Source organism: Phoxinus phoxinus (assembly GCF_949152265.1).
Source record: "Phoxinus phoxinus genome assembly, chromosome: 22".
In the NCBI taxonomy this organism is placed as follows: Eukaryota; Metazoa; Chordata; class Actinopteri; order Cypriniformes; family Leuciscidae; genus Phoxinus; species Phoxinus phoxinus.
The window spans coordinates 10,005,552-10,031,029 of NC_136897.1; the positions used below are offsets into that span (position 1 = coordinate 10,005,552).

At 39.5% G+C, this 25,478-nt stretch overlaps 1 protein-coding gene across 1 annotated transcript in view; it reads left to right on the forward strand.

Annotated features, from left to right (window-relative positions):
- Positions 1-1,589: 1,589 nt before the first annotated feature.
- Positions 1,590-25,478, forward strand: part of gdf11 (growth differentiation factor 11) — a gene marked incomplete at its 5' end in the record, with an annotated part of 75,329 nt that continues 51,440 nt past the window's right edge. The window contains one exon of the mRNA XM_079596582.1: positions 1,590-2,007. Within this exon, the coding sequence (XP_079452708.1) occupies positions 1,590-2,007 (418 nt within the window). The remainder of the gene's footprint in view (positions 2,008-25,478) is intronic.

Sequence of the window (25,478 nt, forward strand, 5' to 3'; positions counted from 1 at the left end):
CTTATAATTAGGCTGCATAGTTTAGAACAGCCGGGACCGGGAACACTTCCCGTAATCCTGATGTACTTGGTACATCATAAGAAGGATGGCGTCTACGCTAATATTAGTCTCTCTGTCTATCCCGAGGTTTACTGCTGTCCACCGGAACCAGGCCGTATCCAGATCTGATGAAGGACCAGCGCCAGGACACGACGACGCCGCTGACCTGAAGTGTCAACCAGTCTCTCCTCCTCTCCACTCCGACTTCAACCAACCGGAACTGGACAAATACTCTGATTCATTCTGAACTTCATACACTGTTCACTCATTGGCCAGAGGAGAACTGGCCCCCGACTGAGCCTGGGTTCTCCCAAGGTTTTTTTCTCCCTTCTGTCAACTGATGGAGTTTTGGTTCCTTGCCGCTGTTGCCTTACCTTCTGGCTTGCTTAGTTGGGGACATTTAATATTCAACAATATTATAGATCTGCCTTAAAGGTGGACGATGATGAAATTATTTTTTGTATTATTTTCATGTTATCACTGTGAAGCTGCTTTGATACAATCTGTATTGTAAAAAGTGCTATATAAATAAAGATGACTTGACTTGACTTGACTTATGGTTGGGTTTAGGTCTGGGGTAGGGTTAGGGTTAGACCGCTAGGAGGCGCCTTCTGGCCCATATCTATCTGCGTCTCATATTGACGCTAAAGGGTGCCATGTGCGTTGGATGTAGACGATATGTCAAAAGCGTCAGTATATGATTCGAATTCCAAACGACTCCAAACAGGGGAACTTTAAACTGACAATAATCTGTACAGATTTATTGAAATTTGTTTTTTGAATGATGTTTTGTGCTCATAAAAAATGAGCTGCTATTAAATTTGTTAAATTTAAGTTAAAAAAAAAAGTTTAAAAGTTTGACTGTTTAAATGAGGATTGTAAAATTGTATTCAATAATTTGCAAAATTTATGATAGTTTTTGTTTGGGTATAAATGCGTATTTATGTACATTTGAGAAAATATATATGTGTATGATATCATATTTTATTATATATCTATATATATATATATTTTTTCCCCCTTTTTCTTTCCTTCTATTTAATTATTATTTTTGTAAATATAAAGGTTGTTGTGGTTAAATATTGGTTGTGGTCTCTCTCTCTCTCTCTCTCTCTCTCTCTCTCTCTCTCTCTCTCTCTCTCTCTCTCTCTCTCTCTCTCTCTCTCTCTCTCGATTTAGTGACAAACCTGTGAGCCTTTTGTTGAAATGTTAGCCAATACAGACGGATTACGCCACTAGGCAGCAGCTATATATAAAGGGGGCTGTTAGCCGCATTTGTACAGTTGAAAAAGACATGCTTAGGTATCAACAGTGAAGCAGGTAGCTGGCAAAAAGATTTGAAAACACAAATAGAAATGCATTAAGGAACGGGTTTTTTTTTTTATAGCCGTCGCTTTGTCCGTATAAAATGGAATACGTCATCTCCTGAAAAGCGTCTTTATTCCTGTTTTAGATAGCTAATTCGTTGCTCGAATAACATTTCTCAAGATAAAAACAACAGTATCTTGCAAAGCCACGAGGAAAACCTTTGGTCCTGACCATTTAACATCATGGCAAGGTATAACTTTTCATTGTGCTTAACGGTTCTTATTTCTTTGGGACTGTCCGGGAGCGATGAGCCGGACCTCTTTCTGCCCCCAGTGAGCGAGATGTCCTCGGATGCTGGAGTCTCTCTTTTTGATGTGGAGGATGTGGACTCTCCTGAGTGTTCCGCGTGCGTTTGGAGAGAACAGAGCAAAGTCTTACGGCTGGAAACAATCAAATCACAAATCCTTAGCAAACTGCGCTTAAAACAAGCGCCTAACATCAGCAGAGAGGTGGTTAATCAGCTTCTTCCCAAAGCACCTCCGCTGCAACAGCTCCTGGACCATCATGACTTCCAGGGTGACGCATCCTCCCTAGATGATTTCTTGGACGCCGATGAGTATCACGCCACCACCGAGTCTGTCATCACCATGGCCTCAGAGCGTGAGTTACAGAACTTAAATTTGTTTAGTTGTTTAAGTTATACCGCTTAAGATAATGACCGTTTTCGAAATCGAATCGAAATCGAATCGAAAACACGCTCGGTGTTCCTTGCTTCCTTTAAATAAATGTATAGCTTACGCAACTATTTAAAAGTAGTGTCAAATTGCCGTTTATTTATTTAAATATGATATAAGCGGGTGGTCATGAAAGACATGGATTCATAAAATTTCTTTTTGAAAACCGTCTTCACTTGGTTGCGCCCGTGTCCGTGTAATAATTCAATAATGACTATGTAATTTAAGACATGACAGGCAGATGCGCTGAATGTAGCCACGTTCGAACACATTATAGCCTACAAGATTATGTTAAAAAATAAAGAGCAGTAGCCTATTGCAGGAGATTATTAATCAGAGAGTTGAATTATAAATTATGCGCTTTAAAAGCAGTTGTGTCATAACCGTATTGCACAAGCAGGTTCTCTTGCTGTTAGACTCTGCTAGAAAAAGTGTCCCACAATACTATTGTTTCCCCTAAATAAGCAGCAGTGCCATACGACAGCACTTGCCTTTAAAATGTGAAGTTTATAGGCATAGCCCGTTTTTTTTACCTCAGTGGGGACACAAAGCCCTTGGAGGAGTTTTGGGTCGAGGGGAGTGTGTGACCTTTCCGCTGAGAATAGTCGGGGTTCAACAACATTTACACACATAATGTATTCCGCACAAGGCAGATGAAAAGCCAAGCAAATAATCCGTTTTTTTTCTGACCAGACTGAACAAAGATAGGTTTGTGTTCCCCTAACTAACCTCTGCGTTGATTGTCACACAGCCCACGTTCCCGCTGGCACAATGAACACGCTTGACATTCAGGGGACGAATCACATAAATGATCATTTAACGGCTGCAGAGCTCATAGATGCCTTTTATAAATAGCGTTTTGTTGTCAGAGATTATTGTTGTAGAGGTGCAGTATGAGAGCAGCATGAAAAACTGACTCATTAGTCATTAGCAGGATGGTTCAACGAGTGCAGCATGTATTTAAAAGCAAGCACTTTCTTTTTGGAATTTTAACTTAAATGTTAAGGTCTTAAAAATTATATTGTAGTTCCAGTCATCTTTCTGTTCTTTTTTAGTTTATGTAAAGGTTCTAAATCTAAAAGTTCTATTGGATATTGTAGTGTAATCTTTAACAGAAGCCTTGTTGTGTTGAAATAATGTCTACTGATGAATTCAATGAAATCTCAATAAGAAGTTTTAATGACTTTTAAATTAATTTTACCTTTCAACTTCTTTTGATGTCCTACAGGGATTATACACGTCTAATAGTTCGATTTAGAATTAGTTAATCTTATACCTATAAAAAACAAACAATTTGTTTTCACTTTGTTTAACAAATTAATATTTGTTAAAGGTTAAATTAAATATCATACAAATTAAACAATCTTCCCAGTTTTGATTTTAACATTTTGATACTTTGTAGTTTTTTACAGTCTTTAATTATTTTTTTCATTATTTTTCAGAAAACCTTGTTTCTTCTGTTTCCCTCTATCATCACTGTATTTTTGATCGTCTCCCAATCGATCCTTTGTTTAAAACATAGGCACTGAAACCAACAAAAATAAGTGACTAATAAAATAGTACATATCAAATTTACGATATTCAAGTGTGAAATAGACACGGTACTCAAAACATTGCTGCTTTAGTAGGTGCAATGGAAAGTGCCAAGTATTAAAATAAGGATATTCCCACTGTTAGCAGTTTATATTTTGGGTGTCAGATATTGTGGTGGATATTGTGTTTAGATGTTGCACTGGTATAGGTTTTGCTCTGCCTTTATTCTGAATTTGACTGTGTACAGGCAAGAGTAGAAAATCGACCCTTGGAACTCATTTGTCACCTGTCTATTTAGAACACATCTTCCTCCCTTGTCAGTGTGCTTTCATAACAGTCAGTGTTTTTTTTGTTTTTTTTTTGTCAGTAATTTGTCGGCTTACACCCTCAACCCCCCTCCCACACAATCACCAACCTCGCTTCGACATTGATTTCACTGACTTGTTTAACTAATTACAATGTGCTAAAATACATTTCCAAACGGTGGTCACTATGCTCTGCTAATGGCCTTATAAGAGGATAAATTACCACATAAATAAAATTTAAATTGCCATAACTTCTCTTTTTGTTCCCCAAATATTTTACTCTGTAGTATACTCCCAAAGAAACACATTCATCAAGTCAGAGAGGAAAAGGCCTCCTATTGACAAGAAGGGTCAGAGAGTTCACAGCAATGTGATATATTGGATGAGGAGCCAATTAACCTCTTCAGGTCTTTTTCTTTGACCGCAAAAGAGAACTAGTAGATTAAACACTACTACCCCCACCTAAAATGTCAAAAAGGACGGGTAGGAGATTAAACAACACTACCAAATGCTGCCTCCCCCACCTAAAATGTCTCTTTCTCTCTCACACACAAAGTCACATGCAGACTTATATACACACACATTCACAAACATTAACCCACTAACCACTCCCAACTAGAAAAAACCCCAAAGGTCTTTTATTGTGTTGACCCTATAAAAGGGTAATTTCCTGAAGGTGCAGGAACCATAAACATTAAGAGAGAGAATGCTAAAAAGACAAGACGGTTGTCCGACCATCCTCTGATCAATGGGAAGTGTGTGGGAAGTTTTTTTTTTTTTACTATTAATTAACCGTGTGAACACCTGTGTCTGAGACTACTTTCATTCTTTCCTGTTCATCTAAGAGGATGAAAGAGGGATATAATAAAGGAAGGAAGAAAGCAAGCTCATGCTGAAAACTTTTCCTTTCCGGTTTTGTAAATATAAAATAAAAAGTGAAGAAGTTAAAGTACTGTAGAAATAACACTCAAAGTAGTTAAAAAAAAAATTGGGGGGTGGGTTGGGTTGGGGGCTAATAAACGTTCAATGGAACTGAAGTCTATTATACCCTGGGTACAATTTCACTGCTCTCTCAAGAATGCCTCTCTTTCTTTCATTCATTCTCTTTCCTCTTCCCACGGTTCAATGCTTCTCCTCCCCTACTGGAGCAATTCCAGACTCAGACAAGCAGGTACTGAAGTCATCTCATGCTACAAATAAAACTGTACATTTGAACATAATAAAGACAGCTCTTTAAAGTAAAAAAAATAATATACGTATATACTGACAACTCAAAAGTTGTGTAGTATTTTGTAGCAAACTTTGTATAACAAGGACTATGTTATAAAGCATCCATAGAGTCAGAAATGTAATGCCAGAGTTTACATTAAAGTGAGTATAATTTCAGTATACCAATCTCATGCTGTATCTGTCTTTTCCAGTCAAACTACATTTAAAGACAAGATTTAAAGGTTGCACACAGAACATAATATATAATTTTTAACGTGATATATAATATATAATTTGATGGTGATGAATTTGAGGCACTATAATAGTTGACATTTGGAGAAATGTTGTTGCTGTATATTTCACTATGCATTTCTCTTGCATTGGGATTGTTAAGGGAGAGGGCATTTTGGGTATTTTCTGGTCATTTGGAACCAGCATCATAGTCCACTAGAGAGTATCCAGAAACTCCAGACTTTCCAGGAATGTGTTTAATAAAAATTGTAGCTCTTTCTCTCATTACTATCATTTTTTTTTTAGCTTGAAATAAATGATCTCATGAGTTTTCGTGAATATTTTTTCATAAAGTGTGGTTTTACCACACGTACATTTACTTACGTCTTCACACACACTGTAACATACAATATTGACGAATTGGCAGATAAAATTCTCTACATTCAATTTAATTTAATTTCCTACAGTATCAGAGAGAAATATAGTAGCACATTGATCTGCCAGTTGTGGGTTTTTCCTGCAGAGAACTCTCCTCAAGTGTTCGGAAGTGTTTGAACTCTCCTGGGAAGTCGTGTTTACGACATCAGGTACGTCCAGTCACTTTCATCGGAGCAAGATGGCGGTGTACCTTATTTAACTACAAAAAAATACAGCATGGTTTTTAAACTCTACTTTTAGAAAATGTATAGCAGGTGTGTTTTGCTTTTTAATGTTTTTAATTAATTTATGAAGCCACTGTAAACTTATTGTTACATATTATATTGTTTTATGACAATGCTATTATATTTTGTGCGGGAATTTTTTTGTAAATAAAAAAGCTTGACAATGTCACTGCTACCTACTGTGGTATTCCGCCACATTTCTCATTGACACACCCCCTAATCGGAAAGATCAGGGCTTAAAGAAAATCCGGAGCTTCCCACTCATATTTACTACTTTGTGGTGGCGTTCATGTACGTTCATCTCATCAATATGATCTTTTCGACATGACTTAACATATCAACTCACCATAAACCTCTCTACTTAACTGTCGGACTCGCACATCCGCCGTGTTTGTAGTTTTTCAACAGTTCACCACCTCGGAATTATAAGGATCTATCTGCATTCTGAGCACTTTTGAGATACATACCTTCAAAGTTTTAGCATTCTCCTTTGTGGATAGGCTGTTTTAGCTTAAAAAAAAAAAAAAGTCACAACATGTACACAACTTTAAAAAATAAATAATAATCACATAATGTAAATAAGTTTCAGAATAAGATTAAGTGAATAACTCAATTTTGACAAAAATGTCTGATAGAATCTTATAATTCCAAGGTGACAAGTTTTTGATCCATGCTTGTTCTAATACACTTGTCTGTCTGTTAGGCCATTTCTAAATATTTTTAAGAACTGGTCATGGGTAGGTTTAGAGGTAGGAGTGGGATTAGTGGCTCAAAATATATATTTTTAATGCTATATTGTTACTTAAAGTGTAATTTTCCTACAAATTTATGTCCACTTTATATATTTATTACATTTCATTTACATTTATGCATTTGGCAGACACTTTTATCCAAAGCGACTTACATTGCATTCAAGGTACACATTTTACATATTTGTCAGTTCTTGCTTTCCATGGGAATCGAACCCATGACCTAAGCGTTGCTAGCGCCAACGCTCTACTGTTGTAGACAGCTCTACAACGCTCTATATATCCTTTTTTAATATAAAATTGTTTTGGTTTTCTGGGGTAGGGATCTACAATTTATCTATAAAATGGTAAAAGGTAAATTATACAACTATCTTTATGATATAAAAGATTCGTAAATATTTTACCTTTCTTTAAATATTGTCAATATGTCCATATTGTACATTTCAGCATCTAACAAAAAAAATGTTTTGCACCTGAAAATGTTACATATTGATAACTACGTATTAACACTGAGACCAGGCTGGCAAATAAGAGCGTTATACCAGATGTATAAAGCAAACTCGGTCAAACCAAGGATTTACAGTGAGCTGTGGAAAACCACTTTAAGTGTGAAAAACAAGTTGATAAACATGATAAACAGCCACCAGAGAAATGTGAATTGCAGCTATTATTTATTTATTAATAAAAAAACACTAGGGCTGGGGTAATTCAACAATGCTGAGCATCTCTGTTGAGTAATATCAGGAAAATATGCACCATCACATATGGGATATACAGAGAGAAAACAAGGAGCACAGAGGTCAGAAGATGCCCCCTTTTTCATTGTCAGTCATCTCATTTTCAGTGCCAAAAAGAAAAATAATGTCAGCAAACATGAATATAAATTAATTCATTTCATGAATTATTTATTTGGACAGATTGCCATTTAAAATTAGGCCACAACAATGATCTGTGAGCCAAAGGGGAACCAAAAAAAAAAGAAAAAAAAGGTTATGGCTCAGATGTTATTTTTTTAAATGGAAACTGAAATGGAGGCACACATGCATATATCAAGCTTTAGTCTTATCAGCAGTCTTTAGACAGCTTTTGAATCATCAGTTAATATATATATATACATTTTTTTTTAAGAGTATTTAGAGTTATGCATAAAACATTTATTAATGCCCTGTCCAAAAAAAAGTAAATGTAAATGTTGAACAAACTACATTATATATAAACTTTTGATTAAACAAAATTGTCAGGATTTAATAGATCGCAAATGTTTTTATTCATAAAAAATAAAATGTTTTTGGGGACATTTTAATGTTTTATTTTTTATTTTTTATCAACTCTAAATACATCTGGGTTATTGTATGGCACCATATTGCTCAGATGGCCCCGTTTAATAAATCAGTCAAATAAATCTGAGTTAGCATGTGAAACTAAAACTAAATATAGCTGTTCTCTTATCATTCAAATTGTGACAAATCTGCATTATTTGCATAGAATTTTGGAGCCTATGGATCAGCCATCTGTCAAGATATTGTCTGTTTATACTGCTGTGCACTGATATTTAATTTCAGAAATAGTCCTATCAAGACACTTTTTTGTGTGTTTAGTTTTTATATATGGTTTTAGTTTCTAGTTTCATGTACAATCAACTGTAAGATTGTGCTCTTAATTACCTTAATCACTGTTTCTTGATCCTGGTGGTTCCAATGTGTCCTTAAAAACATGGTGAGCATGCTCATAAGCAATCTCATATCTGCACTTTTGTATATGTATTATTTTTGCTCTTGTTTAATGTATGCAATGGGCACTTTTACACTTTTAGTACACTAGCTAAATACCCTATTATTTTGGGGAGCATGTAGGACATGCTTTTGTTGAGCGTGGGGGGCTGCGCTGCTAAAACTGTGATAGGAGTCTTGTGCCTGGCTCTGTCCCCCAGGAGTATTCTGAATGAGGGTGTCACTTGCGGTCTGTACCCCCCATTTTCCCAACACACACCATTCCTCTGTCCCGTGTCCTCCCCCACTTATGCTCTCCGATCTCCTGGGATAAGGGGGCCAAACAAAGAAGGAGCGAGGCGGCATAGGCTGGGATGGCGGGGTGGGGAGCTCTGTGGCCCCTGTCTTATTAGAAGGGTCGTGAATGTGTCAGAATGATTAATTTGCAGAGGTGCACAGGGATACCCTTGAGCCACATTTATCCAGACTCTGAGCTCTCTAGCACACACATCCCCTGATGTGTTTAGTTGATATTTTGAAAATTAAGAAAAGAAAATATGAATATAATGCATGTACATACAATTACAAATTGTATAGAATTGTTTACCTAGCTATACCACTCAAAAACAACAACAAAAAGGTAATAACATTACAACAAAATTCTGACATTTAAGTGTGAAATTGTTGTATCCCCCCCCCCCATCCATTTTTAGTACCAGATAACTGAATGTCATTCTTTATCATTTTTTTTTCTTTTCTTTTTTTTCCTTCAAGAATATTAATTTCACCACTGAACATCAGCCTTTACCATCAAACTATCTATAATCAACATATATCAAAATACTGCTTATCAACTACGATTGGAGCTTTAATAGATCAGAAGACAATGTAGATATCTTTAATGGAATATAAATCTTCAGGGCTTAAAAGGTTAATATTGTATACTCAGACATTACGTTACTGCAAAGAAAAATAATAGCCTATTTGTGGATGAGTCAAACAGAGAGCAGCCTACATTCTGCTGACTCTTCTTCTTTCTTGTTTTAAGGCGAGCGTCCAAGCTTATTGGTGCATTACCGCCACCTTCTGCTCCAGAGTGTGCATCAGATAATAGGTTTACAATCTGTATTCCTTACCCTCTCTTTCCCAACACACCCGCACGCACGCACACACACACACACACACACACACACACACACACACACACACACACACACACACACACACACACACACACACACACACACACACACACACACACACACACGTTGCAACCCGATCACCCTAAATGCGTCTCTATAGCACGCATTGTGTTTATCGTGCAATTTATACGCGAAAATGAGTTTACGTGTATAGGATATGCATGGGTATTAGGGTAGGTTTAGTAGTGGTGTGGGGTGTGTGTGTATTACACGCAAAGAAGTGCGTATCAAATGCACACAAAAACTGTGTATCATATGCACTTAAAAACTAAAACGTTGTGTATAAATTGCACGATAAACACAATGCGTGCTATAGAGACGCATTTACACACAAAAAAATTCTCCCAAATAACTCTCTGTTCTGCTATATACGACTAATATTATAATACCTCCTTCACATACAACTAATTACTTTTCCGATCCTATTGAAAACCCCTGATTCTCTTTAAAAAAGTCATCAGTAGTACTCTGATCTGTGCCTTATCAATCATGCTCAGTAAACTTTTTACAGTTTTTTCCAACTGCTACACACAAAATCTTTTCATGTCACACGATTTTTAAAAGCTCTCACTCAGAGTGCAAAACTACACACCAAATCTCCAAAACCATAAGCTATTTCTCAGCCTTTGACTCAGTTTTCAATAGCATAAAACACTACACACAATTCTCTACCTAAAACACAAAAATCTAACAGGAAGTGACTTGCTTTCCTTTTCCAAACACAACCAATCAAAATGCTACACTTATTCATCAGGTCACACACACACTCCTCACATGTGCAAACACTAATTGCTTACGTCACTAACCAATCACTAACCAATCACTGCTTTATGTAGTATAGGCCTATAAATAGGTCAAAGGTCAGATTACCTGTTTTGAAAAATGTATGTCAACTAGGGCCCTGTCCCAATTGGCACACTCCGGACTTGTGGACTTCCTCAGAGTCCACACTTTGGTGACGTCATGTAGTGCGGACCTATAGGGCCCTTGGCGCGAGTCCACGAGGGCGCATTGAGAGGTATTTTTGGGACAGACTCGATCGCCACGCCGGAAATAGGAAGACGGTCCGGTTGTTGTTTAAATATTATATTTCTACATTTACATATGATTCAGTAAAGCCCTGACATTCGGTTATATTTATTTAATGAATCATAATGCAATCGTAGCCTATTATTCAGTGCACTATTTAAGTTTATATTAAATATAAATATATATTTATGTTTGAGACATCAACCACTGGTTGATGACAATATGTTTGTATAAACTGTAGGTAATAACTGGTAAAATGTACACATAGGTCATAAAAAACATAATGATATTTACACTTAAATATGTTCTTCTCATGTTAACGTGAGCGAAAGCTCCTCCCATTCGTTGTCTGATTGGCCTTTCGCAAATTCGCAAGGATTCCTGGGTAGTTAAAGTGCGTGAAGCCTGCATCTATGCGGGCTTCGCGGAAGACCGCTTCAAGGGTACAAAGGGGGCGCTGCTGAGCACACTTCAGAGCGTTAACATGATGAATGGGACGGTCTACGGACTCGTAGACTCAGCGAGCACGCGCAATTTAAGTCCACGAGACCGAAAGTCCACATGAAGTGCGTCATTTGGGACAGGGCCAATGGACAGAGACCGTGCACCTGAGACACGATTCTCTGTAGGCAAGGGGGTGGTTAGCTGGTACCCTCTTACGTTACAGGGCCCCACAACATCCAATAGGAAAATTCAACTGCAGTAGCCAACGTTCAACCTGAAGAGGGCAGCACTCAGACGTTTTTACACCACATATTGCAGTTTTTCTTGATTGCTTAAACACTATAAGCACCATTTATCAAAAAGCACACCCATTTCACTAAACTATAAACACTATTCCCTGGTTTTGACACATGTGTCAGATTTGTTGAACTGTCACACCAAAACTCTAAACACAAATTCCTTCATTTCTCATTGCCTATACGATGTGGTCATTTAGAAAGCACTAGCATTCAATATTGTTCACTCAAGTCAGCTCAGTTAGCACACAATTACCCAGGTGAAAACACTAAGAGTCAAAATTGAAAACACATCAATCAGATCCTTCAATATATAGATAAAAGATTATACAATCTTTTATAAAACATAAAAATCAGTTTATTGAGTTTTGGAACAATGGATCCACAGAGAAATTAAGCAATAGGTTGAGGAGGGAGAGGGAGAGGAAGAGGAGGAGGAAGGGGAAGACAAGCAGTCTCGGATGAAATTCAAGCCACTTTAGTTGACCATGTCCTTGTCCATTGTATGACTATGAGGGAGGCTGGGCAACGAGTACAGTCAAATTTGAGTCGCTTCACCGTCGCATCCATCATCAGAACCTTCAGGGAGGTGTGGTGGCAAACAAACATCTATCTCTGAGTAAGAGACAAACATTTCCAATTGTCTTTGATTAGGTTTATATTCTTGCAAGAAAAGGCCAGCAGTCGTACAATCAAAGAGTGGCTGCATGTTACAGTGAAGCATCCTTTCTCCTTTATAGACTTGACTCCCAGAATGTTATCTTTCTAGGCCAATGATGGTATTTCAACCATACTGTACATGGAACATTCTTAGACTTGTTCATAATATTGTATCCTTGAGTGGAGGCCCTCCTGTCACGTACCAACACTCTTTACCATTCCAACACAATTCCATATTAGAATACGTTTTGTGCTTGCTTTTTTACTGTCATATGATGCTCACACACATCTTAAATAAGTAACAATAAAAAATAATTTGTGTGTGTGTGTGTGTTGTACTGTGTAGTACAAAATATGCCAATGTATCCATTGGTTGTGTCTTTTGTGTTCATCATGTGAAAATATTTCTGAAGGGGGGAACCACAAGCAACATAACTTACCAGTTTTGGAAATGTTGTTATGAATTTATTGCACCAGTGTGTAAGACTATGTTGTAGTGTGTGTGTTGTGAGGGCTTGTGTGTCCTGTCTGAGGGCAAAGTTTGGTTTTCAGCAAGACTGAATGGTTTTGAGTGTAGAGCTTTGTTTGACCTGAAAATAGGATGTTTGGGGAATTGGGTATGATGTTATGGATTTGTGTTTACTGTTTTGAGAATATGAGGCATAGTTTCAAGAAATGTGTTTAAGCAATCGAGAAAAACTGTAAAACACTTTATACTCAAATGTTAAAAAAAATACTTGAATCAATGAACAGCATTAACCCTCTGGGGTCTAAGGTGTTTTTGTGGTCCTAGAGATGTTCTGACATGCCCTGACATTTGTGCTTTTTTCAGTTACTTATAAGCATATTAATGGCAAAGGTGTAATTACACTATATTTAGCACAAACATGGCTACCATTATTTGTGAGCAACATGCATGTATATAATTGTATTTTTGAGAGAATAATGTTTATGCATGCTTATTAAAAAAAAAACAAAAAATGAAAGTGTCTGAAATAAGGCCACAAAACACATACTAAATATGTGTCCACAATACTTTTGAGTAATGGATGTTTTAGATGTCTAGAGTTTTTCCTTCAAAATGATCTGAAAATCATCCTGCCTAATTATTCACATAAAAAATACATTGATTTAAATTTTGTAAAACACTTTTTGTTTCGAAAGGCAATATCCGCAGGGTATGCGGATGATCCAACAATGATCCAACACCATCATGAATAATGAGTGGTTCACACCTGAGAAGACAATTACTTGCATAATGAGCTGCATAATGAGCCTTATATTCAGGTGTGTCACACAAGAAAGAATGTGAGGACAATATATATATATATATATATAATCCAAATATAAATGAAAGCCAAAAGCTAATTTTTAGTACATGGTCATACCTGGAAACAAATCCATAACGTCTCACCCAATTCCCAAAACACCATTCACTCTTGCTGAAAAAAAACAAACTTTGCCCTCAGACATCACACACAAGCACTCACAAACACACACACACACACACACACACACACACACACACACACACACACACACACACACACACACACACACACACACACACACACACACACACACACACACACACACACACACACACACACACTATAACATAGTCTTACACACTAGTGAGATCAATTCAAAACTCTGTTACAAAAACCTACTTTTGGCAATCAGGAATCATTTTACAGCTCAATGTCTATTACAGCATACAACATATAAATAGAGCAGATATATGTTAAATATAGCAGATAGAGTGAAATTCAACAATAAGCTTTAAGAAAAGTTTATTTTCAGTACACTACTGTAACAGTTTTTCTTGATTGCAACTTTTCTTGAACAACACACTGGTGCAATAAATTCAAAAAAACATTTCTGCGATGCGTCAATGACGCTTTGGGAACGCTTCTGCGTGATTGCGTCTGAAGCACTTATGTCAACTAGTCCAATGGCGAGAGTGGGCGTCACGGGCGGGTGACGTTACGACCAGGAAAGGATAAAGGACATCAGGTTTAGAACCGCAATAGCTTTTGTGCCTCAGCAAATCCCTCTGTGTTATACTGTCTGTCTTATTTATTGTTGTCTGTCACTATTTCAGTCTCAAGCATAGATATTATGGTGAACAAACAACCTTAGATCGTGTTTTCCTCCCTGCCCTCTGTCTTTACGGGTGGGGATACACACAATGTATCTGTTGTTTGTTTGGAACGGAGCATGTTCTGTCAGCGCTCAAGGGTGCTGACGAGCATTGCGAGTTACTATCGTACTCGCTCCGTTCCCGCTTGTCACTCTTTGAGGAGGGTGTTCAGGCTCGCGTTCCTCGCAGTAGCGGCCCCATGTTGCCGAGGCAGCACGGAAGTTGGTATTGTGGGGTTCACAAATGGATCTCACGGAGGGGTTTGAGACGGGCGCCGCCTTTTCTCGGCCTTTAGCCAGGGGATCCAGCGCTCTCTCTCTGTGGGTTCGGAAGCCCGCACCGCGTCTTCTTCCGCCCTGGTTAGAGAGCCCGGTGTTTCAGCAGTCTATCTCTGAGGAGAACTATCGAGCACTATCGAGAATTTAGCTCTGCTCCCGATAGCTTTCTTCTCGAGGGAAGAAAGTCAATAAAGATTCTTTGGCTCGGATCTCGCATTTGCTGAGCCAGCGCATAGATTACGAGTCTGCAATAAAGATTCTGTTACTCGATCTCGGTTCTCGCGTGTGCTGAGGCAGCGCGTAGATTACAGGGTCTGCAATAATAATAGTGGACTGGCTACGTTCATTCATGAACATTACCTAAGTGTGTTCACTATCGGGAGTTTCCCCATGCTACTGTTTATTTAAAAGACTGCAATACGAATCCAGTGGTTATGCAAATGCAATGCATTGATTAAAGAGACAGTGTATTGCAAGCTATGAATTTAGGATTCTTTTATTGTATGTTGAAACTATTTTTATATATAAGCTATATATAAATATATATTCAGCCTTTCATCCAGACTATATTATCTTGTCTGGTTGATTTTTTGCTGTTTGATTCTGAGGAATTAAATAAGTGGGCTGCATTTAAATTAGCTTATCTGACTTTCATCAGTTAGATTCATGCATAAGTTCAGCATTTCATCCAGACCGTGTAACTTGTCTGGTTGATCTTTTACATTTAATTTTGAAGAATTATATGGTATAATTATGTGCTGAGCATCGAGTTAAGGGAATTTAATATTCTCAATCTCCTGTGTGCAATGAGTTGGAGTTTATAACTTCGTAAATGGGGCTGCTGGGCGGAGCAGTACTAGCCATTAACAAACTCCTTGTACAGGCAGAGTGCCATTTCCTGTGCTCCCCCTCAGAAAGATTGGGGACCAGAATGGCATTCTCAACAAAAGCCTTTAACGCAGAAGATGGATCTGAGGACTGTTTTTCTGTGAAAAAGGCTTCGGCCAAGGTCCTGATGCCACTGGTGTCAGACCTCTGAGGGCAACCCCGACCGGGGTGGAGCGGTGTACACCTCAGTATACGGTGCCCGCCCCACCTCGGTGCCCTCAGGAGGCCGTTCTGCCAACCCCGCTACCCTTGGTGCCTCGGGGCGCAGCGGTCTCCAGTGAGCACATGGCTCAGTGTCACCACGACACTGTGTCAAACTCGCACTCTCTGAGACTGGTACCCTTAGTAGATTTTCTGACAGAGTGGAAGAATCTGCCGAATATATCTCCATGGGTCCTTCAGATAATAGAGAGAGGTTACAGAATCTAGTTTCTTTCTCCACCACCTCGTTACAACGGGGTGATTCTCGTGTTAGTACATTCCTAGCAGGCTCTGGTAATGGAGCAAGAAGTAGAGTCTCTATTAGCGAAGGGAGCTATAGAGGAGGTGTACTCGCCCGACAGAGATTCAGGATTTTACAGCCGCTACTTTATTGTTCCGAAAAAGGATGGGGGGTTGCGTCCCTTTTTAGATCTTCGTCTGTTGTATCGTGCAGTCATGAAACTCAAGTTCAAGATGCTCACACTCAAACAGATCATGACTCAAATCAGATCCGAGGACTGGTTTGTCACGATAGATTTAAAAGGCGCTTACTTCCATCCTTCCTCAACAAAGGAAGTTCCTGTGATTTTCTTTTGGGGGCAAAGAATACCATTATCGGGTGCTTCCATTGGGTGCTCTATCACCCTGCATGTTCACGAAGTGCGTAGATGCAGCTCTGGCCCCGCCAGGCTGCAGAGCTACGCATTCTGAACTACATCGATGACTGGCTGATACTGGCGGAATCAGAGCAGGTCCTCGCTCAGATGAAGAAATTGGGGTTGAGACTCAATGCCAAGAAGAGTGTGCTTTCTCCATTACAGAGAACCACTTTCCTTGGTGTGGTATAGGATTCAGTCATGATGCGAGCCACACTATCGCCCGTTTGTGTAGCTGCTATCCTCACAGCCACAAAAGAGTTGAAGCTAGGCCAGTCACGCACTGTGAAACAGTTCAAGAAACTGTTGGGCCTCATGGTAGCAGCGTCCAATGTAATACCCTTTGGCCTACTGTACATGACAGCCTGGCAGTGGTGGCTCAGAACCAGAGGGTGCTCCCCGAGGGGGAACCCACATTGTACGATCAAGTTCATGCGACGGTGTCTCCGCGCTTTGGTTATATGGAGGAAATACTGGTTCTTTTCCCAGGTTCCGGTGTTGGGAGCTCTTTGCCATCGAGTTGCTATCTCGACAGATGCTTCCCTCACCGGCTGGGGAGCGGTAATGGGAGGCCGCTCATCCCAGGGCCTGTGGAGGAGTCATCATCTTTTTTGGCCTATGGCAAAATGATGGCAGATGATGGCAGTCTTCAATGCGTTGAGACTTTACTCCCAGACCTGAGGGACCATCATGTGCTTGTCCATACAGACAACACATCGGTGATCTCTTACATAAATATGTAGGAGCAGACATCCTGTTGAGGCAGGGGCTAAGGCCCGGGGAATGGAGGCTCCACACTGAGGTGGTGGAGCACATTTGGGGGGTTTATGACCAGGCACAAGTGGATCTCTTCGCGTCTCAGGATACGACGCATGGTCCTCCCTTGGGGCTGGACGTTGTGGTATGGACATGGCCGAGGCTACGGGGGACCTTTGGTTGTTTCCTCCATGGTGCTTTTAGACCAGGACAGGAGTATGGCGGCTTAGATTCCTTATTATATATGTAGATATCCCTGTAGGATGTGGTATGCGGCAGGCTGGTCCTCTCCGCTCACATTTGTAAGATTTTGCAACTTCGACCTGGGCGCTTCCCCAGGTTCTCAAATGCTCTTGTCTTGGTTGTGCAGTATTCACACAGACAGGTTCTGTTTTGTATGGCGTATTTGGTATTATCGTTCCCGAAGCGTCATTGACGCATCGTGAGTTCCCTCGAAAGGGAACGTCTCAGGTTACGACTGTAACCCTAGTTCCCTGAGAAGGCAAAGAGACGATGCATCACTTTGCCATTATTCCTACATCCCTGTGATCGACTTTCTTCTGCCCTTTTCGAAGCTAGCGCGGTTCTAATCCGGATGTCCTTTATACTTTCTGGTCGTCACGTCACCCGCCCGTGACGCCCACTCTCGCCATTGGACTAGTTGACATAAGTGCTTCAGACGCAATGACGCAGAAAGCGTTCCCAAAGCGCCATTGACGCATCGTCTCGTTCCCTTCACAGGGAACTAGGGTTACAGTCGTAACCTGAGACGTTTTGTTGCTTTGTTCTTGTCTCCTTGCCCTTGCCCTTCACCTTTTTCATCCTCCTCCTCCTCCACCTCCTCCTCCTCCTCCTCCTCCTCCTCCACCTCCTCCACCTCCTCCTCCTCCTCCACCTCCTCCTCCACCTCCTCCTCCTCCACCTCCTCCTCCTCCTCCACCTCCTCCAACCACTCCAGTGTCCTCAACCTCTTCCTTCATGTCTTTCCATTGATCCATTGTTCCAAAACTGAATGAACTGACTCTGTCCCTTTTATTTATCTATTGAAGGATCTGATGGTTGTGTGTTCAATTTTGACTCTTAATAATTCCACTTGGGTAATTGTGTGCTAACTGAGCTGAAGCTGTGCTGACTTGAGTGAACAATATTGATTGCTAGTGCCTTCTAAATGACAATATGGTGTAGAAAATGATAAATGAAGGAGTTTGTGTGTAGAGTTTTGCAGTGACAGTTCAACAAATCTGATTCATGTGTCAAAACATGGGAATAGTGTTTATAGTTCAGAGAAATGGCTGTGCTTTTTGATAAATGGCGTTTTGGTTTTGAAATTTTAGTTCAAAAGCCTGGTTATAGTATTTAAGCAATCAAGAAAAACTGTTACAGTAGTGTACTGAAAATAAACTTTTCTTAAAGCTTATTGTTGAATTTCACTCTATCTGCAATATTTAACATATATCTGCTCTATTTATATGTTGTATGCTGTAATAGACATTGAGCTGTAAAATGATTCCTGATTGCCAAAAGTAGGTTTTTGTAACAGAGTTTTGAATTGATTTCACTAGTGTGTAAGACTATGTTATAGTGTGTGTGTGTGTGTGTGTGTGTGTGTGTGTGTGTGTGTGTGTGTGTGTGTGTGTGTGTGTGTGTGTGTGTGTGTGAATGTGAATGTGTGTTTTTGAGGGCTTGTGTGTCATGTCTGAGAACAAAGTTTTGTTTGTTTTTATAGCAAGATAGAAGGGTTTTGAGTGGAGAGCTTGATTTTGACCTAAAAATAGGAAGTATGGGGAATTGGGTGACAAGTTATGGATTTCGTTTTAGAGTTTCGAGAAAAGGAGTCACCATTTCAAGAAATGTGTTTAAGCAATCAAGAAAAACAGTATGCAAGAAAATAAACAGAAATGCAAGGCTGAGCAAAGTATTTGTTTCTCAGAATATTAGGTATATTTACAATATAAACAGAAATGCAAGAGGGTACAACAATTTTTTCTTCTTCTAAAAACACTAAGTTTTGATTTCTGCGATCAGTTTTTGTATAAGTGTTTTCACACATGATCATTGGGTGTAGGTCATTGGGAAATGATTGTGGTACTTAAATTGCAGTGTTTTCTAAATTAAACACAAGAGCTGTTCGTTTTAAATGATGTGTCTAATGTAGATATATATGTTCATCATTTTGCTAAAAGTTTGTTTTACAATTGCAAACTGAATGTAAAGCATATAATGTGCTTGCAGTTTTGCAGACTTGGTCTGAAGATTAGGTATATGAGAGAATGATTTGCCTACCTGTTGTTCTTTGCTAAGCCAGTAAGCTACACTGTTGGTTCCATTTAAGGCTCTGGTAAACAGGATTTGGGAATCCTGAAATTTGGTATTTGGATCACAGTGATCCAAACCAAGGTTCCTTTAAAAAACTGGCAAAAAAGTAAGATGGATCCGGTGATCCTGGATAGCAAAACATGGGATTTCCAAATCCGGATCAATTTGATCCAGATAATTTTTTTTTTTAAAAACTGGGCCCAGGAACTTGAAACACGCTCAACAGCCATTCCATTGATGTGGATGGTGTCGTGTGTGCCTCTTGACTCTTTCCGGAAGTCCACGATGAGCTCCTTCGTTTTGGTGGTGTCGAGGAGCTGGTTATTTTCAGTGCACCATGTGGCCAGGTGCTCTATCTCCTCCCTTTAGGCAGTCTCATCATTGTTAGTGTCGTTCACAAACTTGACGATGGAATTAGATCCGTACACAGGCTTGCAGTCGGAGGTGAAGAGGGAATAGAGAAACGGGCTTAGCACGCAGCCCTGTGGTACACCAGTGTTGAGTGTGATGGACGTGGAGCAGGTGGAGCCTGATCGAACATTCTGGGGTCTATTGGTCAAGAAGTCCAAAATCCAGTTGCACATGGAGGTGTTGATGCCCAGGTCTCCAAGTTTGGCTATTAACCCTCTGGGGTTTGAGGGGTTTTCTGGGTCCTGGAGGTGTTCTGACATGCTCTAACATTTGTGCTTATTTCTGTTACTTGTGACATTTTCATGGCTAAAGTCTTATTACACTGTATTCAGAACAAACTCTGCTACAATAATATGTCAAACATTTATGCGTGGTTTGTGAAAATGACAAAAAAAAATGTCACTGAAATAAGGTCATGAAACCCAAACTGATTATTTCTTCACAAGACTTTTGAAAATGGTATCACGTAGCCTAATATCACGTAGCCACAAAACTATGTGAACATCACCCTGAATCCTTATTCAGATAAGAAAATATATTGATTTAAAATTTGTAAGACATGTCTTGTGTAAGAAAGCTTTATGCGAGTAGGCGTAAACCACCATGAATATTGAATGTTTCACACATGAGAGAGACAAAAACCCTCCCATAATGGCCCTATTAGGAGCTATCAGGGCCTATCATTATGAGGAACCTTGCAAAAAGAATGAGGAGATTTAAAAAAGAATGGCTTTTTGATTGTTTGGATTTATTTACAACACAACATAATCCAAAGATACACAACAAATGGCAAAAAAAAGCACATTATTTAACACACTGAACTAAAGACAGAGACTTAACCAGTCACACACCTTTGTGCCATTCCTGAAACATACCTGTCATTTCCAAGGTGTTTGATTTTTCACTTTACCATGTTCTGCTCATGTTGACGTCAGCAGGACTGGTACCTAAAAAAAAACTAAATAAAAAAAACCTGTGAACATGCTAATATCAAGAGAAACTAGGGCTGCACGATTTTGGGAATACATTTTAGATTTGTTCTGGTTAAAATTGCTTTTTAAAATTTACAAAATGCACACACACACACACACACACACACACACACACACACACACACACACACACACACACACACACACATATATATATATAATATATATATATATAGCCTACATATATAATGAACACCAGGTTTGTTGTGCCTTGTAGGCATATACGTGCAGGGCTGAATAAAATAATAATAACAATAGTATAGCAGGCATTGTTAAAAAAGAGCACTTCAGTAACACTACACTAGAGAAAAATATATTGATTATCATATGTTACTTCAAATGTTTACAATCGATATGACGTTATGAAATGAGATTGGAGTAAAAACCATGATAATGTTTGGTGCATTTTGCTTTTCAAACGCACGTCGCGCGACTGACTCAAACTCACAGCGCGTGCAGAGAACATTTACTGAAGCATCGAGCAACAGTTCAATGGCAATGTGAAGTTTATGCAACAATAACACTAACTAATATAATTCAGAATTATTTCTTACCTTAAAATCTTTCTTGTCTTCAAATTGTCTTCTTCTGATGTAAATCCAATGTAAGCTCACAGCGTGTCTTCCAAACTCGACGACAGCAGAGGACTGATGAAGTTTGCCGCTTTGTTTTTGAGGTAATGAGCACGTTCGCGATTTGCATGTGATCTTTTGCGCGTGTGGTTGTGGTCACATTAAAACTAATGAGCAAGCGTTAGAGAAACTGGATATCTTATTGGTTTTATACAAATGACTTAAAGAGAGAATAATTGTTTTTGTTTTGAATCAGATTATTTAAAACTACACACTTCAATGTTTATAAAGATATAGAGCTCATAAATGTGTGACAAGTATTCGCTGAGTTTTGTTTATGTCTAGAGACGTGCTCAAGAAAAAAAGTTCACGAGACGGAGGGGCAGAAAGCACACCCTGTTTAATTTATTTATTTTATAAAAGCACAACGTTTTGTTTTGATTATAAGTGTACACATACAAAAGTAGACATCTCACAGACTCTTTTTTCATATTTATTAAGTCTGTATGACCATAAATGACGGAGTATTTTAAGTCTATTCAGCTGATATGTGAAAAAAATTGCGCAAATCACAAGAGCGTGATTGCTTACCCCAGAGGGTTAACTTGGTTGGGATGACAGTGTTAAATGCTGAGCTGAAGTCAACAAACAGCAAGCATACATAAGTGTTTTTATTGTCCAGATGTGTGAGCACAGAGTGCAGTGCCATGGAAAATGCATCCTCTGTGCTCCTTATGCTACGGTAGGCAAACTGGTGTGAGTCCAATATGGATGATAGAGAGTCTTTTTGGTGTGCCAGGACCAGCCGGTCAAAGCACTTCATAACGATGGGTGTGACTGCTACAGGGCGGTAGTCGTTAAGTCACATCGGGCTGGAGTGTTTGGCACTGGCACAATGGAAGTGCATTTAAAGCATGTTGGTACAGCTGCTTGGGCAAGAGACAGGTTGAAAATGTCTGTGAAGACCCCAGCGAGCTGCTCCGCACATGCCCTGAGTACACGTTCAAGGATGTTGTCTGGTCCAGCAGCCTTGTGCGCGCTGATCCGGCTTAGTGCATTGCAAACATCTGTGGAGGAGAGTGTGATTGGTGGGAGGTCAGCTGAGGGTTTGAGCTTGGTGACAGTTTCTCTGTTGTCTTTTTCAAAGCGAGCATAAAAGTAATTCAGCTCGTTCAGGAAGTTGACATCAGTGGCTGCGGGGGTGGAGTGAGAGGGTTTGTAGTCACTGATGGCCTGAATGCCCTGCCACATGCGTCGAGGGTCAGAGTTGGAAAAGTGTCCCTCTATCTTTAGCTTGTAGCAGTGCTTGGCCTCTTTGATGTCCAATAAGTAATGTACAGGTGATTTCCTTTTAGGTTATTTCTACAGATAATGTGTATAAAATTTTGCAAGCTTTTACTGATTGACACTTCCTTCATGATAGCAAGGTTGGTTTATGCTGGTTAGAGCTGGGATACTATTGGGGCCTGCAAAACATACCTTATGCTGGTGACCAGCAATACTAGATTTTTAAATAATTAATTTACTAATAATTGATTTTCCTTTTACTGTAATCCACTGTACATTTTACACTGTACATACATGAGTGTCAAATGTATGCATTTTTGGCAACAATATCTAAAAGTGATCAGTCATCATTACTTTATAAAATGTACACTAGTAAAAATAGTAACTGACAGAACAGCCCGATCTCATGAAAGTGCATCTATAGCATGAATTGTATTTACATCAATCGTGCAATTTATACGCAAAAAATAGTTTTTACATGCATATGATACGCAGTTCTCGGGTGCATATGATACGCACTATATGGCATGTAATAGGCGCGTACTCCACACCACTAATCCTACTCAAGGGGTTTACAGTGTGTATCATTTGCACGTAAAAACTATTTTTTTGCATGATAAATACAATTCGTGCTATAGATACGTATTTTCATGAGATCGTGTTGGACAGAACTGCTGAAAGTAAAAGCTTTATTAGGGCCCAAGCCCTGAAAGGGCGCAGAGCCCTATTGTTCTTCTAAGGGTTTTTTGTTTTTCTTCTTCTTCTTCTTCTTCTTCTTCTTTATAATAAATTTTTTTTCAAGGTTTTTGCCACTTTTGGGGGCCTTAACATACTCAAAAACTCTTGAAACTTTGCACAAATGTCAGAACCCGCGGCCATTAGAGCCGGACTGAAGCTGGTACCCGGGCGTGGCAGGGGGGCTCGACAGCGCCCCCTGGAACGGGGTCCGAAAACTTGGTCCATAAATCAAACACGCTTGCATGAAATAATATGAAACTCGGTACACTTATAGATCTCATCGGTTCATATATCCTTCATGCTCTGACTTTTTACCCCAGCCCAACAGGAAGTCGGCTATTTGGCGTAGTTTAAAAAACACATACAATGGAATTTAAAATACTCCTCCTAGACGATTCAACCAATCACCACGAAACTCGGTGTGCATGAAGTCAAGACATTGAGGATGAAAAGTTGCGAGGGGATTTTTGATATCTCGAACGGTTTGGCCGTGGCGAGGAAACGAATTTATGGCGAATATTGGAAACAGGAAGTGTGTTATAACATCCTCATACATTAATTGATCTTGATGAAACTTCAGCAGTGTGTTCGCTGTAAGAGGCCCATCACATGGATGTGACTATTGTGAGTCAAAGTTATAGCGCCACCAACTGGCAGCAGGAAGTGTGTCACTTTCAAAATGCTTTAAAATCACCCTCTTATTTTTACCCGATTTGCTTCAAACTTCATCTGTATAATGTAAACACACGACAGATGTAGACCTGTGAAAGGATTATTGATATCTTTAATACTGTCGCCATGGCAACGCTTTAAACTTTTATATTCTTTTTGGATGCATTTGAGGCTCTTAACATGCTTCAAATTGCATGAAACTCAACATGCATATCACATTTATTGCCTAGTACACTTGTGCGAAGTTTCAGAAACGGGCGTGGTAAGGGGCTCAGTAGCGCCATCTTTAGTCAAAAATGGGGTATTAGTTTTACCTACAGTAACCAAACTCGGTACGTATATTCTTCTCTTCGATCCGGACAACTTTCTAATTTACAGTCATTAGCTCCGACCAACAGGAAGTCAGATATTTTGGTTTGAATGTGTACTGTTTGGAGCATTTTCCCTCTGCCCCTCTGTGTGTGTGTGTGTGTATGTGAGGAGGGGGGCTAGTTTAGTTTAACCATTTCTCTGCTGTGTGCAAAATCTCTGGCACTTTTGAGGGCCTTAACGTGCTCGAAAACTCTTGAAATTTTGCACACAGGTCAGAACCCGCGGCCATTAGGGCCGGGCTGAAGCTGGTACCCGGGCGTGGCAGGGGGGCTCGACAGCGCCCCCTGGAATGGGATTTGAACACTTGTCCGTATATCAAACACGCTTGCATGAATTAATATGAAACTCGGTACACATATAGATTTAATCGGGCCGAACAACTTTCCCTGGGTCAAGTTTTAAGCCAGCCCAACAGGAAGTCGGCTATTACGGGTTGATTGGAGAACGCTTGCTCTCGCATTTGAAACACTTCTCCTAGAGAATTCATCCGATGACCACGAAACTCGGTCAGCATGAAGTCAAGACATGGAAGATGATAAATTGCCAGGGGATTTTTGATATCTCGAACGGTTTGGCCGTGGCGAGGAAACAAATTTATGATTAAAAAAGGATGCATAAAGTGTGTTATAACTTAGTTATAGTTTTACCTACAGTAACCAAACTCGGTACGTATATTCTTCTCTTCGATCCGGACAACTTTCTAATTTACAGTCATTAGCTCCGACCAACAGGAAGTCAGATATTGTGGTTTGAATGTGTATTTTCTCTCTCTCTGTCTCTCTGCCATTCTGTGTGTGTGTGTGTGTGTGTGTGTGTGTGTGTGTGTGTGTGTGTGTGTGTGTGTGTGTGTGTGTGTGTGTGTGTGTGTGTGTGTGTGCGCGTATGTGTGTGATTTTGGTTGGGTGACAGTTGTAGGTTACAGTTTGACAAGAGTTTATAGTAGCACAATGTTGTGTTTCATTGCGAGTGTACACAAATATAAGGAAACACTTTGCATTTTGAATGATGTTCTGTATGAACAAAATGACGGAGTGTGTTTTTATGTCTCCATTGTTCGATCGAGCCTCACACACACACACACACACA